Genomic DNA, 16,822 nt, shown 5'->3' on the forward strand with positions numbered 1-16,822 from the left:
TAGGGAAAGAGTCAACTCGCCGGCGGCGGGGGAGAAATGATAAAAGAGAGGAGGGCAGATCACCACCTAGAAGCACATCCTTCGTGCGCAGAGGGGGGAGAAAAAGACGGAGAGAAAGAATGAAAGAGGGGAAAAAAGGCAGCACGGCACCCAGAGAAAGGAGGCAACTCGGAGAGAGGAGGAGGAGGAGAAGAAAACACACGCGCGCACGCACACACACACCGCGGAGAGAAAAGAACAGAGAATCAAAGTGATCAAATATGCTAAAAAGGGGGGCGCGGGAGGGAATGCGATTTATAGGCGCCGGGGCTGGCAGAAGTGGCTTCTCCGCGATCAGCTCACTGAGCTCTCTATATAGTGAACTTTGACACGACTGCTGCAACTTAGCGCACGTTGCCATGGCGACGGCGCGCCTTATAAGGCAGCAGCCGGGGTTGGCCTGGCCAGGAGCGCGCGCGCCGCCCCCTCGCCGTCATTGGCCGGACTGCGGCGGCCCCGCCATGGCGGCCGCGGGCGCAGCCCGGTCCTAGCGCGAGCAGCGTCGCAGGCGCGGCGCGGGGAGCCCGGGGGACCCGGGGTTGGGGGGGCGGGGACGGGTTGGCCGTGCCGCCGCTGCCGCCGAGCGGGGGATGGGCCGGTGCTGGCCCTGCGAGCGCTGCTTCTGCTTGCCCCACATCCCGCACCCGAGGTTTCCGCCCCGGCGGGGAGACTAGCGCAGCGCGCACACACAACGTCTCTTAAAGGCTCCGCGAGAGGCTTTGGATGGAATCGGGGACTTTGCCTCTCGCAACTTGGCGATGTCACGAAATCCGCCGCTCGCGCACCACCCGGGACTCCTGGCGCATCTTAGTGCCCACAATGCCAAAGAAAAGTTCCCTGGTTTCTTTGCAGAAGGGTAGGGAGTGAGGGTGGGAAGGTGCCACGAACTGAGCTTGTAGGCATTTTCCAAACGAAAGATTTGGCCAAATCCGGGTGATGGCAAGCCCTTCTCTTAATTGACTCTGGTCACTTGTTCGGTTTGGTGGCTCATGTATATATATACATATATATGTGTATATATATGTGTGTGTATATATATACATGTATACACACACACATATATATATATATATATATTCTTTAGAGAGGATAAAAGCCGTCCTGTTTCTGCATATTCCTTGTAGGGTTAACATTTCACAGGTATGTGGCCTGACATTTTAATTGCCCAAATAAAGCATCTCGGATGCTGAGAAGCAGAAGTAGACTTCACCTCATTGTCATGACGCAATTAAAATCAATTTTCCTCAACTTTACCCTCTCTCGCTGGTTTTTGCTAACTGTCCAGCCAACATCCTGCCACACACCCAGTCATGGTGAGAGGGGAAAGACCTCTGCCCACTGATGGACAGGAGGAGGCAGCCACCTAGCCTCCCCTGTGCACACCCTCTGTACACACATGTAAGCGCACATGTATCAGATGCACATTTGTCAATGTACACAAAGACTTCACCGACTATGCTTCTAGGTCATAGAACAGTTGAGTACGGATTTCATTGTTCCTCAAGTTCCTTTTAAGCATTCATATAGTCATTAAAACGCACCCAGAGATTCTGCCCCTAATGGGAAATAATACTAATACAGGTCACAAGAACCAAACACAAGTCGTATTCTACCTCAAGAAGTCACTGCAAAAAGAATAACTTCATATCCTATTGCCATCCTGCTCCATGTGCTAAAATAATTGAGACAGTTGTGTCTTTGAATTCCAGGGTGTCTGGTTTTAAACATCAAACATGTAGAATTGCTCTCAGAACACACTATATTCCAACACAGTAAACTTGTTGTTTGATTATCACCAGTTAGTGAATTATCATTATTCCACATTTATACAAGAAAATTATGTCTCCTTTGTACACACTTTGCACCAAGAGAAAACCTTATGCCGGTAAACCAACCAGGTTTGTGGACAATTAAAATATTTACACAAAAGACACTGAGCTCCAGGAAAAAATGAACACATATGAAGAGTAAATTGACAACCACAGAAAACATCCTTGGTAGCTGGAAAAAAAAAATGACAGGATAAAGATATTTAAAAAATAAACCATACATATAATTGACATGTATAGATTACATTTTACATTCAATTTTCTTTACACACATAGGCAGAATATGAGGTAAGGACTAAAGATCTGGGCAGATAAGGACTGGTTTTTAGGAAAGGAAAAGTCTTTTAAGCTTCATTCCTGAAACCTCCTCAACCCTCACTCTTTCTCCGATGAAATCACGTATTTCACTAAAGCTGCAGGTTCTCCGTTTATTTGTAAGTTGTTAAATAAATTTTTAAAAAGCCCAACAAACCTATAGTGGACACTGAACTATCATAAACCTGGTGTGTAACAAGACTGCCACAGAGTGAAGCCAAGTTGAGAATTTCAGGTTGATTAGAGACACAATATAACTTTCTCCTAAAGAGGATAAGAAGGATGGAAAAGAAATTATTACAGAGGAGGTTTTTGGTGGTTGTTTTTGTTTTCCCTTTCAACCTCTTTGATTCAGGAATTGGTAATGTTACAAATGTCAGTAGATTAGGGACAAGCTCAGCTGAGATGTGATGAGACTGGGGTTGAGATAGGAAATATAATGGGCATTCCCATCTCAATAGAGGATGAAAATATTTTATTATAGGGAAATCTTAATCTCACCTCCTGATTGCGGAGACTTCCATAGCAGATTACCTTTTACAAACATGGGAAGGGACAATATCGAGGAGGAAGAACTTCCTCAGTCCACTCAGAGATTTTTGGAATTTGAAGTACGCTCTGATGGCCTTAGATTGAAATGGAAGAATTTCCCAACCATATCTTAAAAAATTGGAGCCTGCTAGGCAAATGATCACAGGGCTGCCATAAAGTCAGGGTGTTTCACTCTGTATTTTAGGACTCATTCGGCTATGAAATGCTGTTACAAGGGGTAAAAAAAATCACCATATGAATTATACTTAATTTTAATGCATAGAAGAAGAGACAAGACTACAGACTGAGAAGAAAAAAGGCAAAAATATTTCAAATATCTTCGCCAGAGATGCTCACTTGCTGTGCATCTAAGGTTGAAAAGCTCTGAGAAGACAAAATCAATATATTATTTTTGTTTTTTTAAAAATCCAACTCAGTCTTTTTTTGCAGATGTAAAGTTATTTTAATAAGAAGAATGGCAAGCTTTAATTTGCCTAGAGAAAGGTGGGACAACATTTGCCCTAATCTAAAAAAGAAAAGAAAGAAACTCAATACCCAGGAATATAATTTTCTTGCAGAAAGCGGCCTGATGGGCTGTATTTCTTTACAGATTAAATCACAATATGAATACAGAGCCCAGCAAATGCCGAGTTTAACTCTGAACTCAGTAGAAACCAGTTCCGTCCTCCAGGATTCATTGAATTCCTCCTTTCCCTCAATCTAGTCCGTGTGTGTTTTTCTCTTCCACCACACTGGAGCTCCATGAATAGGGAAAGGGGCTTCCATTGTGTCCCTCTGAACTTCCAAGTCAATGCAATTTTTAACCACTGGCTTGTGGTACTTTGAAAATCACCAGGGGCTGTCAGAGTTGGGTCCTCTGAAAAATTTACAGTGCTAAATCAGAGCATATGCTGGGAGGGAAAAAAATTGCTTAAGATTGGAGCAAGTACAGTATCTGTCTGCCCCCTAGTGTAAGAGTCCTAGCTGCCTAAAATTCAACTTTAAAAGAAAAGGAGCTCTTAAAGGGAAACGACTTTGGACTCACGTAGGCATAGGAGAATGAAACTTCTGTACATTTTAATCTGAATAATTCTTCAGGATTTAAAATTAATTGGCTCTGGCTTGGTTGGACCGTACTCGGATCTCGCCACCTCTGCGTTTCCCGAGCCACTGGCGAAGAGGTGATTTTTTTTTTTTTTTTGAACTGGGTTTATGTGCGTCCCCCTCACCCCCTCCTCTCTTTTTCTTTCTCTCTGTCTCTGTCGTCTCTCTCGCTGGCTTTTTAAAAATGAGGAACAGCTCCTTGAATGTTCTGGACAGAGCACAGAATTGCTTCTTAAGTCAGCCCGGCGCGGTTGCAATAGACAGCAAAAAGGTAAACGTTTGCCTGAAACCCGCACGCCAGCTCCACCACCACCCCGCCCGATGGTGAGTACCCTTCTCGTCGCGATTCTCCTCCTAGCTTAACCGAGCGCTCGCCTACCCGAACCGTGGCCGAGGGCGCCGGGCTAGGCTTTTCTCCCTCCCTTCCTGCCTGGCTGTCAGTTGCACAAGGTTGCAAAATGAAGCGCAGAGGCAAAGCGAACAGTAATTCTTATACTTAGTGCGAGCCTGGCAGCTCCTTTGCTAGAAAACCGAGTCATCTGCTGCTTCGAAAACCACGCTTATAGGACTGGTTTTTAGTTTGTTCTATAGAAGGAAATGAGTTTGAGGAGACAGTACGAGGAGATAGGAGGCTCCGCAGTCTTAACGCTTCGGTTTAATCATATTTTGGCAGCTTTGCAATTGTATTTTCCCCCTCTCTCCCCCCCACCACCATCTCTTCTACCACACACATGTAATAAAATATGGCAATGCATTGAATTGACTCTGTTCCCCCCTTCCCCGAACCCCTTAAACCACAGTCCTCGGCATTTCATACACGTTAGCAAACCGATATTTTGAAAAACCCCAAGTCATCCCCAACCCCACACAGCACAAGGAGAAAAGTGAGAAAGGAAAGAGAGAGAAAAAAATACTGTAAGTAAACATACCAAAACCATATTTGCCTTGTTCAAGATCCCAAACCGCTTGCATCTTCCTCCTAAACTGGAATAACTCTCCTTTAGTTTGGCGGGTGAAATAAATGCTTTGTTGGCCCCCTGAAAAGATGTGTCTTTGATAATTAAAGAGAATCTCCTCCTCGGTGTTTATCTAAGCGATTGTGCAAACTGATAAAAAGTAGGCACTAGCCTGCAGGGAAAAAGAGGAAAGGTGAAGGGAGAGATCTTCCACCTCAAGGAAGTGCTTCCCCATGTATTAGGCTCTCTCAGCCTTGGAAAACCCTGCACACTAACTTTAGAGAGACAAGGTTTCAGGGAGCTTTGTACATAGCTGCTGAGGAATGCAAGCCTCGCCTTTAAGAAAAAAAATCCCAAACCGTAGGTAGGAGATGTCTGGAGTGATCCTTGTCTCTCATCTCATTCCTTAGAAGGAAGAGTGCGTTGTTACACCTTGTTTGGGGCTGGAAAGACGAGACTTTAAAAACACCCCGTCCAATTGAAAAAAATCTCCCAACTTAATGAGTTTAGTCGGAGGCTGGAGCAAACGGCTCAGCCTCAGCAGAAAATCGCCAACAACTATAGGCGATATTGCAAAGCAAGACGACCCAAGGCACAGCCAAATTCCACTGTTTGGGGTCGAGAGGGATGGAGGCTAATCCTAAAGCAAGTTGGGAAAAAACAGAGGTGGAAGAGGAGGGGGAAAAAGCATCAGCCTCGCAGACTGGCAGACAGGCTTCCCTCGTCCTGGATCAAAGATAGAACTTGAGACAGGAGGGCAACATTTTTCCTAGGAATCCGTTGGAATCCTCATTTTCTACTTTTAACTCAAGTCTCCCCAAGTGATTTTTTTCCCCCTCTCCCCTGTGGATTTCTGCCTCCCTCCTTTCCGGTCCTCATTCTAGAACTTTCCTGAGAAGGAAATCTATTTCTTTTGGGGGGAGGGGTTCCCCATTCCATGCCTTCAGATAATGAATGCTTGATTCACCCCCTCCCTTTCTCTACTCCCCAAAACGAATAAAGGAAGCAGGAATATGGTAACTAGTGAAAATTGAATATAAACTATGCTGCCTCTCACAGTTTAATACAGTTTTAACTAATGGATTTCTGTTTTGTTTTGTTTTAAGAGAAGAATAATGGGGAAACACGGATCTTTTATTTTAGGAAACTGTTATGGTAAGATGTATGTCAGACTTGACAAATGGAACTAACGCTCTTCGGCTGCTTCTTGTCCTTGTCTTAAACAGGAATTAAGTTAAACACAGTGCTGAATGTTAATTACATGTTTACTGGCTAATGAAAATTACAAATGGTTTTGCCACCTCAAACAATGATGAAAACTCTGAAGACACTGTAATTATATACTTTGAGCAAAATAACTCAGAATATTGATCATAAGAAGTGTAAATCTTTTTTAACTATTCATTAATACCATAAATATGGGCTACAGAAGTTTTTCCTTGCGGTTTGTCTCATCAGTTATACTGAGTGGATGGATGGTGAGGCTCCTCTGGGGAGGAGGTGAACTCATTCTCTTAGTAGAAGGAGGCCACTTGTGTAACTCGGGGGTGCCCCCTCCCTTTCGCCCCCGCCCCCTTCATCCCCAGCAGAAGGTCGAGGAATAGTTGAACAGGAAGGCCGGGCTCAGGGCAGGTGAAGGTGATCACAGCCTGGCCTTTTTCCTCCCCTCCCTGTCCATCTTACTCCTCTCCCTTCTCCCTTTCCTGCCAGTTCTGATCGATGACTGCCTTCCCCAGCTCGGGCACCAGTGGGATAACCTGGCATTCGGGGGTTCCTAATGGAGGACCAGTTAGACCAAGAAAGTCACCCCACCCACAACTCAGCCATGGAGCCCTGACAACTTAAATTCCCTCCTTCAGAGATGGCTCAGGCAGTTCTTTGCAAAAGAAGGAAAAAAAAAAGTTAGGGATGGAGGTTGCTATTGGGTAAGGTGGCTCAAGCGGCTGAACCAGAACTGTTTTCCCTGGGTTTGGAAGCAGAAAACATTTTTTTTGTTGTTGTGGTTTTCTTTTAACTTTGGCCAGAGTTGTAGTGCTGGCAGCCATTCCGATCTCGGAGGTCAAAGGTGAGGGCTACGTTAACCCCAAAAGGCTGTCCTGGCCTGGCCACAAGGCCAAACAGGCAGGGGAGAGGGGGTTTGTCAGCCTTGCAACTTGGCACTTTGGAGGGGACATCTGTGGAACCCACAGTTGGGGGACACAGCATCAAGTGTGGGTTTTCAGTGAAATATTGAGGATTTTTTTAAAAAGTGCCCTAGGCTTGTGGGACTAGAGTCCTCTTTTTCCCTGAGAATTCCCAAGGCACTGGTCTTTGTCTTAGAAGGAATGGAGTTTCTGAATGGTGTGAAAGGGACAGAGAGGGTCGCTTCAAATCGATTTTACTTGTCCTTTCTGTCTTTTCGGATCAACGCCCTTCAATGGGCATAGAGGTGCTCTTTCAACCAAAAACTTGTGCTACATTTTCTGCCTGTATTGGTGCTAAATACAATAAGCACTGGGCAGGGTTTTTTTTTTTTTTTCTTTGCTCTCCAAAGCAAGAAAGCACCCTAATTAAATTGTTTTATATGGACAGTCAAGACGGACCAATTAAGTATGCATTAGTATAAAGATATAGTCTACAGATAAGGTTGTTTAGAAAATCATGTGTGGGACAAAGGAGAGGGCGCTAGCATTTTGGAGAGGTGCCTAGACTCAGCAAGGTCATGCCCCTTCCTCCTTGGGCCCCAGGGGAGTTGCAAAGGCCCGGGCCCCAGGTGAGAAGGGAACAAGCTCGCTAACAGGTGGGCGAAGTTGCGGGAGACTCTCAGGCCTGAAGCCCCAGCCCAAGAGTAGTGGAGTCCGAGGATCGAGATTCCTCACATCTTACTCGGGCAACGTAGCAGACCTAGGTAGCGGGTACCATAGGACGCGGCTGGACCCTGTAGTGCCCTACTCCAGGTCGAGCCTACTGCCCGATGTCCCAGGTCCAGGGTGCGGCCCTGCACTAATGAAATCGTCTGCGCCCGGGGAAGGCCAGGAGGGCCAAGGGACACGGACAGTGTCACGGCCGCAGCCCTCTCACAGCCAGTATCAGGGCAGGAGGCCTCCACCTAACACCTCCAAGCTAAGACTTTTTTCTCGTCTTAGGAAAGAGGAGTTTTTCTGGGAGGAAAGTAACTTTCCCACCCGACGCCACCCCGCCCGTTGGACGTCGAGGATCAGTCTCTAGAGTAGGGGAAAGGCTGAGGGGTCGGAGAAAGGGTAGCAGGGAGAGCGGCTTGTCGTCCAGCTGATGCAGCTCTCGGCTTCTCCACCCCCTCTCCTCCCTCAGAGGTGTGGGCGGGCGGAGAGCATCTCTCCTCTAAGGAGGCGACCCCCATAGCAGGGGCCGGGGCCTCCCCGTGTCGCGGCTCAGGGCTGTGATAGGTGGTCCCAGGGCCGGGGGGCGCGAGCGCCGCGCGCGTTGCCGGTGGCAGGGCTCGCAAGGCGCACAGGGCACCCCTTAGTAGGGCGGGAGGGAGGAGTGGGGGCGAGAATTAGAGCCTGGGGAAGTGGCTGAATGTCAAAAGTAAAAGGTTGAAAAGCCAATTTTCCAGGCGCGCTTTCGCCCCCCTCAGCTGGTTGCAGGGGCTGTAAATCAGCGGCCGGCGGCGAGGGCGGGAGGAGCCCCCTCGACGAGCTCGGCGCGGCCCCGCCCGGACCGTGCGCACCTCCCGGTGGGCCCCGAATCGATCCGAAGCCTAGCTGAGGATGTCACCGCACTAAATATTTACTGATCACACACAAATAGCCGGGGCTCGAACGATTTTCCTCTGTGAGGAGAGCGCGGAGAGAAGGGTAAATCATTTTATTAGTGTGGATAAAGCCCAGAGCACACTCTGGGCTGGAGTGTTTTAAGATGTGTCTTCAACAGGATGAAAAGAGTTAGGGAAATCGATACCGAGTGATTAGAAGCCCCCGGGGTGACGAAGGGGGACTGGGCTTTCAGGGATTTGGCGAGGCTGAGAGGGGGGAGCAGGCCTCAAGGGGGGCGGCCCGACCACCGCCAGGGAGCTCCCGGGCTCAGGCCTCTGTTCCTCCCTACTCGACGGGAGACGCGAGGGCGCAGCAAGCTGCAGGGAGTCCGCTGCGGCCAGGCGTCGTGGTGCCCGCTCAGGGTGAAGGCTGCGCGGGCCGCCGCGGGGCCGAGGGCTTGGGAGCCACTGGCTTCTCGCCGCGAGTGGCAGTGGCCAGGTGGCCGCGGGAGTGGATTGCGGGCGTGGTGTGGGAACACCGGGAAGTCCCCCACATGCAGTCTCTCCAGACAGCCTCGGGGATTAAAGGTGTGGCCTAAACGGGTTGCATTTCTCCTGCTGGCATTTCGGGTACTCCCAGCCGCGACCCGATGCACCCTCGAACTTTCTCCCGGAGAAATCTCTACCCTATCCTGTCTTTTAATATTTTTCAAGAAGTCTCAATGGCCCATCCCCGCCAGCTGCCTCTTCCTCCCACCCACTTGGTGTCAGGGGCGGCCGCCGGGTGGCAGAACCCGCTGAGGACTGCCGGGAGAGTGAATTCCAGGTTCCCTGTTCGTGGGCAGGTGGGACGACATCTGAGGCCGAGGAGGAAGGCAGGGGGCAGGGTGACAGACCCCCCGAGGAAGCCCCAGGACGTCTGCGTCCTCTCCTAGGCGGGAACTCAGCTTTGGGGGTATCAGGCCACCCCCAGCGATGGAAACCCATCCGGGGCCCTTGGCTGCGTACTGCGAACCCAAGTGGCCAAGGAGTAAAGGCTGGCAGGGCTTGTTGAAGTTAGCAAGGCTTTGAGGGGAGTTTGCTGGGAGGGAGAGCAAAACCCCCAAACTCAAGCAGCGAAGTCCTGGCGCGAAAATGGCTTTTCACTTCTCCAAGCGCAAGTCTCGCTCGCTACTGGGAACAAACCTTGAGGGTCGAAACAGCTGCAAATAATCAAGTAGGCGCAAATTTCGGGAGGGGAGAGGAGGGGCGAAAGGTAAGAAAAGGGGAGAATCTTTTTCGTTTCTTCTTCCTTTTCCCGCTCCTGGCCTTTTCCTAAATATCTGCGCTCCCTAAAGCAACTGATAGCGACCTACGTTTGTTTATTTATTTAGAAAGGTTCACCCCCCACACCACCCTCCAATTACTCGATTTTCTTGGCAGCTTGAGGGATCCAATCCAGGCTGCCCTGCTTGGCTCTTCGGTGCAACAGGAAATATAGCTGCAGATCCAATTAACCATTTTCCAGAAGAGAATTTATTTTTATTTTTTAAAATGAATCCCAGTGGATTGAAGCGACCGTGTTCAGGTGTGAGGCTATCGGGTACCTCGCATTCCTTCCTCGGTAATCCTCTAATTCCTGCGTTGGAAGTTCGCAAGCCAAGCTGACCTGGAGGGTGTCAGGAGCCGGGTCTCCATTAACCCTTCTTGGTCTTGGCCGGAACGAAGGTTAACTACACTAATCTACCAAAAGGAGACGTAGCAAAAAGGAAGCGAGGGAGGGAGTAAAGGAAGAAGGAAAAAAGGAAGAAAGGGTATATTCACTGTAGTTGCCAGAATTTTAGAGCTCTGCCCTTCACTGGTCCTCTCCCACCTCCACCCTTCCTATGAAAGCAGGTTTCCATTCAGAGAGACAACAGTGTCATCCATCACCCGCAGCACACTCCATGGAGATGGACTTTAGGGAATAAGAAAATATAACATAGTGAAATATTTTCTTGTATTTAACTTACCGCCTAGTCCATTTAAAAAATATTTCTAACCATGTATACAACCGTAGATTGCTGTGCAGGGAGTTTTAAAAACTAAAAAAAAAACTAAAAAAAAAAAACAAATTACATGGTTTATTGCGTTTAAATAAAAGCTAATTTTAGAATCTTGTCAGTAGCCAAATTACAGCCATAGAATCTGGATGAGATTATATAAATATATCCTGCTGGTTTCAAACCTGGTGGCATTCTAATGGGTAGTTGTATGATAGTTACATGCATGAAGGTGTATGCACGTGGGTGTGTATATTCTTATGGTGTTAGAAGTTCCTTGATGGATTAAAGGTTCATATACTCAAGCACTAGATAGAGGCTGTCACTCATGTGTACTGGCAAAAGGCAGAAGGCAGTGCAAAAAAGAATTTTGAATGAGCTCCTTAGAATCACCATTGTTGAAATACAAGCTGAAGCAACTTAGCTATGGTGGAGCTTTTGTGGCTTGCAAAATCACAGAAAGAGACTTCAAAGTCAAACCATCAGTTTTGCAGTTTGGTAGCTTTGGCAGGGCATTTAAATAAAAGGTGAGCATCCTTTGCCAAAATATTTAAAAATTCAGGGATATACTACTCGGTCTATTTTACTTTTCAATGGATTGAAGAATTAAAGCAGAATAGGCTATAGCTAGAGGTGATGGCATAAGGGGGCTCTCTGCCCATTTAATCAAGTGTGGTGTGGCTATACATGCCTTTAATACCAATATTATATTGTAAGGCAACTCCTGCTGAGAAAGTTCCAAAGGCATCTAAAGCCATGTGGACATCAGTTCATACTTAGCAATGGACAGAGTGAGGAATTATTGTCTGGTTCTACATTTTTCTCTTTCTCAAGAGCCTGGTAATGAAATCTTCTAAATGGCAGTTAATTTTTGGTATGTCAAGAAAAAGCATTAATCAAATGGTATCAAGTGCCAGTCATTTAAATATGAAGGTGTTAGTAAGGCAAATACCCAGATAAATTAATATGGTTAATTAGCTGCATCAGTAGTACTTAAAGAAAATACAAACAGAACAACAAAAGGGATTTAATTAAATTTTCTTAAAACACAAACTCAAGGTGAACTGCAGTTGGAGAAAAATAGTTTAAGGAGTGATTTCCATTCTATTGGTTTTTATAAGTTTTTTCGGGGGGGGACAGTTTCAATATAAAGAAGTAGGTGGACAGAGACAGACATAGTGTCATAATAGGGAAACATGCACAAGCTAGTTACAACCTCATTTCTCCTCTTAAAAGGCTGATTTCTGGAAAAGTTGAAGGTGAATGTTAAAAATAAATAAAGAACTTCTGTGTAAAATTAAGAGAAGGCTGTTTAACATCATATTCAGCTTCTTGACCATAGGAAGTATTAGCTTGAGAGTTTACAAAGTGTATTGTTTAAATAAAATTTATACTTTTCTTTTTAGTTTGAATACAAGGTAGATAAAGATATTTTTCCTATACATCTATTATAATTCATAATAAATTAATCAACCTTATCTAGGAGATTTCTATGTACTTGACTGAGGTAAATTGATTGAGAGGAAGTCGCTTTAAATAGTTTAAAGCAAAACTGAGAACCTTAAAGGAAGGGAATATTGAATTCAGTGAAAAATGTCACATTGGTTATTTCTTGGCAGGACCACGTCACATCACATCAGGGAGAAGTTAGCAAAATTGGGGAAGCCCATTTCTTTGTGGAATGTATGTTAATAACTTATTTACTTCTAAAGATATGTTGCAATTTCTTTGCATATACTTTGTTGCCACATTACCAAGTAATTAAAAAGATAGTAGTATTGTGATATTTAAGTAGTGGGGATTTTAAAGATACTTTTCTTCTTAGCCTCCTCTGAGTGATAAAGACAATGTTTATTTACTCATTTATTTTTCTTACATGTAATTTTGGTTAATTTAATGGCTTTTAAAATTAGATACTATTTTGCTAAAGTCTACATGGTATATAAATTGAAAACAAATTCAAAAGTATCAAATCTTTTTCAGGAAGTGCAATTTGAATGTTCAGTTATTGAAGAGCTACTACTTCAACCCCCCAGGTTCTATTAAAAACAAACAACTAAACCTGTTCTTCTTTCCTAACAACTCTTAAAATTGCAACTGGCATGGCTGTGGATGAATGAATATTTAATATGAGTCTTTAACCCTCCTTTCCCATTTACTCTGGAAATGCCTTTAATTTGTCTTTTATGAGTATGTATTTTAAAAAGCATTAGTCAGGATACAAGAATTATTCACTCCCTTTTTAAAATCAGTGAATAAGAATTCTAATTATAGAAAAGAGGTGCGATGTTTATTCTGAAGTTTCAGTAACACACTAAGTTTTTTTAAATAAACAAGAAGAAACACTATCCTAGATAAATGAAAATAGGGCAGCTATTGGGTAGGGTTTACATTCATATCCTTCTGCCTTTTGCTTTTGGTACAAAGGTATTTGGGTTTTTGTCTTCACATACTGTCTATTGTTAACAGAGTGAATTTTTGAAGTTAAAAATATTTTCAAATTGTCTCGCCTTTAGAGTCGAATGCATTATTAAATTGAAAAACATAATATTCACTTTTGTGTTCAAATTGGTATGTCCAGGCATTAATGAGAAAGGTATGTTCTGTAAAATGCCTCCTCCCCTAAAAAACAACACACATAAACATTACATAAACTAAGTCCAACAATTCTTAGGATTCAGTGTGTTTGAACAATGGAGCACTTAATAAGTTTTAATTTCTTTTATTTTAAAAATCTTAACTATCTACTAAGATGGGACACTTCACTTTTACAGTTTTATATACTTTTTGAATTTAAAAGCAAATTTTAACATTGCAGGATTTTTGAATTGTAGAGAGATTTGAAAAATAAGCCTCCAAAATAAAAGACAGACAAGTGACAGGGCATGATGTCTTGCCTAAGTTTTTAGGGATATTACAAAAGTTTTCTTTTAAAAACTACAATAACATGCTTTTTCATCAAGTACAAAATAAGATAGGAAGAAAAACATGAAGAAAACATCTCCCTCTCACTCTCTCTCCCACCAAAAGACCCCCAAACAACAACAAAACAAAATAAAAAGACACCCAAATCCTAAACCCCATAAATGAAGCCCCTTACCATGTTGGGAAAGTTTCTGCGCAAACTGAACTGTTTCTGTGGGTCCTGCCAAGCTCCTGGCTGGCCAACTTTTTAAACGCGGCAGGCAATGGTTAGACTGAGGTGAGCAGCCTGGCAGCCTAGAGAAGGAGGCAGACTTTTAGAGCTCAGCTCCAGAGACCTACCACTTAGGGGGAAAGTTGGGAAAGCAACTGTTGAGAGTTAACCTCTCCTTTCCAAAGGAGGTTTGCAGAGGCAGGACAGTGAGAGCTGATACCACCAATTTTATTATTTTCTCAGGCATTCCTAACTTTTATGATTTCCCCCCTCCTTCCTTTACTATCTGTCTTTGTGCCTCCAGGGCCAGTGAAAGAGCAGGGCAGATTCTAGATTGCTTTCAGAGTTTGCCTTCTCTGATGATGGATTACCATGTCAATTTAAACAGCATAGGATTAATTTGTTTCAATGATTTCTCTTTAGGCTGAATGCCAGCCGTTTTTCTATCTTTCTCTTTGCTCTTCAGAACAACAACAACCAAAAAAAAAAAAAAAAAAAAAAAAAAAAAAAAAAAAAAAACTCCTTCTTTCCATATTCTAACTTAAGACACAATAATAGAAATAGACAAGTTAGGTGTAATGTTGCAACACAGTTACAGGTCTGAGTGTTTTTTATCTCTGCCTAAGAGGCTGAAACATACAGTCAGTCACATTAAAATGAAATTGGACTCAACATTTATTCAATAAATACTTGTCTTGTAGATAATCCAGTGCCGAGTGCTTTTGACACATAAGAACTTAATTTGTCTTGGATAACAAGTTATTAATATGGCACATTTAAACTTGCCACCTACAATAAGGTTACTGAGCTCTACAATAAACTCAAATGATCATTGTGAAAAATAGTTTGTGTGAAGGAGGGAGACATGTTTTGAGAATGCTGATATTATTATATGTAAGTATATTCACATAAAAAACAGTAACACATAGGGGCACACGTGCATGTGTACACACTCTCCCCAACATATGTGTGTGTGTGTATACACACACACACATATATATATTCAGATCACATATGACAAAAAAATTCAGTGAAGTTAAAAAAAAAGTCCATCCATTCTTAACCTTTCCTAAATAAGAATGTGTCAGAGAATTTTCTCTTTTGAAAGATTTCTAAAGTGCACAGGAAAAATGCTGTTGAAATCCAATTTTTTTGCTAGACCAAACCCATTATGAGGTTGAAAATGGCACAAAAAAAGCACTTAGGTGCAATCCAAAATCAAACAACCCCTCCCCATTTTTCACCTAGTCTGAACTTGCAGACAGCCAGAGCATGTTGCTGGTAGAATAAAGGCAATTTAAGTGAAATAATCTATTACTAAAGTGATTATTTTATTTCCTGCTCTAATAGGAGGTCCTCCAATGATGCAAAAGGACAGGAGAGAGATTTCATCCTATGGACCGAATATATTGGGCAAACATATTTTGAATTATGGGCTTCTTTTTCACCACCCTCTTCAAATTGTCTCTCCTTTTCCCAGCATTCCCTCACACTGAAATTTACATCATAGTTCAGAATAATAAAGTGCATTTTGAATATGAACACAAATGGATTCTAGAGCCTTCCCCTTTTCCTCAGCCTTCTCGATGCACAGGCGGGCTTTATTTGAACAGGTTCTACTTTCTAAGGACATGCATGATCAGAGGCCAACGACTGTCAGAATCTATGCAATTTTAATTTGTAAAAAAAGTTGTTGGTTGCTAACCTTGGGGGAGATTGTGCATCTCTAAGAAACCAAATCTTTGAGTGCTCTCCCTAGAAAATGACGTTACACATGAGCAGAAAAATCCAGGCAAGAAAGACTAATTGAATGAAGAGAGAGAATTAGGTTAAAAAATAGAGTACAATCTAGTATCACATTTTCACTAGTGTAACTTGAAATGAAGGTGTCTTCAAGTCGCCAGTGTTGCCAGAGTGTTTAGATGTTGGCCACAGATGGGAACACCTATTGAAATGTGTCTGAAGAAGATTAATAGGGCTTGTCACTGTTGGGAAAGCACTGCTTTGCTGTAAATTTCTACCAGCACAAGATGAATTACCGATGAATGCTCACTTATCAACCCCATCACTATCGTTCGACACTAAATCAAATTGAGAAGTTATCTGCAATCAGAAAATTTCTTTTTAAAATAGACATACACTTTTAGGCCCCAACTCTTTACTAATCCCATGTAGAAAACAATTCCCTATCCCCTGATGCTTCTTTAGCTTAAACAAAATTATATCTCAATAATGAATATATTTTTAAGTTTATGTGCAGTAAGCAGCTGGTCAATAGCAAAGGTTGGCAATATTTTCAGGAGGGTATGAAGGCTTCTTGGAGGTCATCATTTAACATTTCATAAAATGTTTGTGTCTCTGTGTGTGTGTGTGTGTTTTAACTTTTAGGTCTTTCTCTCCCTTACTTGGAAGGCAAAGAAGAGAGTGAGTTTACTGTTGTAAACCCTGTGACCTAATAGTCCTCTAATGCTCTGGTAAGATCTAATTCTAAGAGAACTGCAAGTTTAAATAGAGAACAGTAGAACTGAATTCAATAGATGGCAGTGACACTTGGGGACATGCATTTATTCTTTTATGATTTAATGGTATTTTAGATATCTCTTTTTTAAGTTGATTTATTTGAGAAGCAAAGCAGGGGCATTATCTCGTTTTATTATTTATTAACCAACTCTGAGCATCCAGAGGCTTTCCAACCTAGGGATAATTACATTTTGATAAAACCATCAACACTTGTATTGTTATAGGACTCTACCTGTTTAAAAAATGTGGTCATATGCATGATTCATTTGATTTTTACTAAAGTCCTGTACAAGAAGAGATTTTGAATTCCCATTTTATTCATGAGTAAACTGAGGTCATGGAGCCAATAGGAGCACAGATGGTCTTTGAACCTATTTAACCTATTTCTCCTGGGTTCCTTTCAGGATTTTTTCACTCATCATTATGTAAATAAAGGAGAAGATGGCTGGGCGAGGTGGCTCACACCTGTAATCCCAGCACTTTGGAAGGTCAAGGTGGGCAGATCATGAGGTCAGGAGATCGAGACCATCCTGGCTAACACGGTGAAACCCTGCCTTCACTAAAAGTACAAAAAATTAGCCAGGTATGGTGGCAGACACCTGTAGTCCCAACCACTTGGGAGGCTGAGGCAGGAGAATGGCGTGAACCTGGGAGGTGGA

The 16,822-nt window shown here is 43.6% G+C and overlaps 1 protein-coding gene and 1 long non-coding RNA gene across 3 annotated transcripts in view; one reads left to right on the forward strand and one right to left on the reverse strand.

Moving 5' to 3' along the window:
- The window catches only part of NR2F2 (nuclear receptor subfamily 2, group F, member 2), a 14,463-nt gene extending 8,917 nt beyond the window's left edge, over positions 1 to 5,546 (reverse strand). Inside the window, exon 1 of the mRNA XM_011957921.1 lies at positions 4,748 to 5,546. Within this exon, the coding sequence (XP_011813311.1) occupies positions 4,748 to 4,790 (43 nt within the window). The 5' untranslated portion in view covers positions 4,791 to 5,546. The remainder of the gene's footprint in view (positions 1 to 4,747) is intronic.
- The window catches only part of LOC105523142, a 44,858-nt gene continuing 31,768 nt past the window's right edge, over positions 3,733 to 16,822 (forward strand). For both annotated transcript variants that reach the window (XR_001003542.1, XR_001003544.1), the window contains exon 1: positions 3,733 to 3,895. This is a non-coding gene — a long non-coding RNA (uncharacterized LOC105523142). The remainder of the gene's footprint in view (positions 3,896 to 16,822) is intronic.

Source organism: Colobus angolensis, unplaced genomic scaffold (assembly GCF_000951035.1).
Source record: "Colobus angolensis palliatus isolate OR3802 unplaced genomic scaffold, Cang.pa_1.0 Scaffold112, whole genome shotgun sequence".
NCBI classification, from domain to species: domain Eukaryota; kingdom Metazoa; phylum Chordata; class Mammalia; order Primates; family Cercopithecidae; genus Colobus; species Colobus angolensis.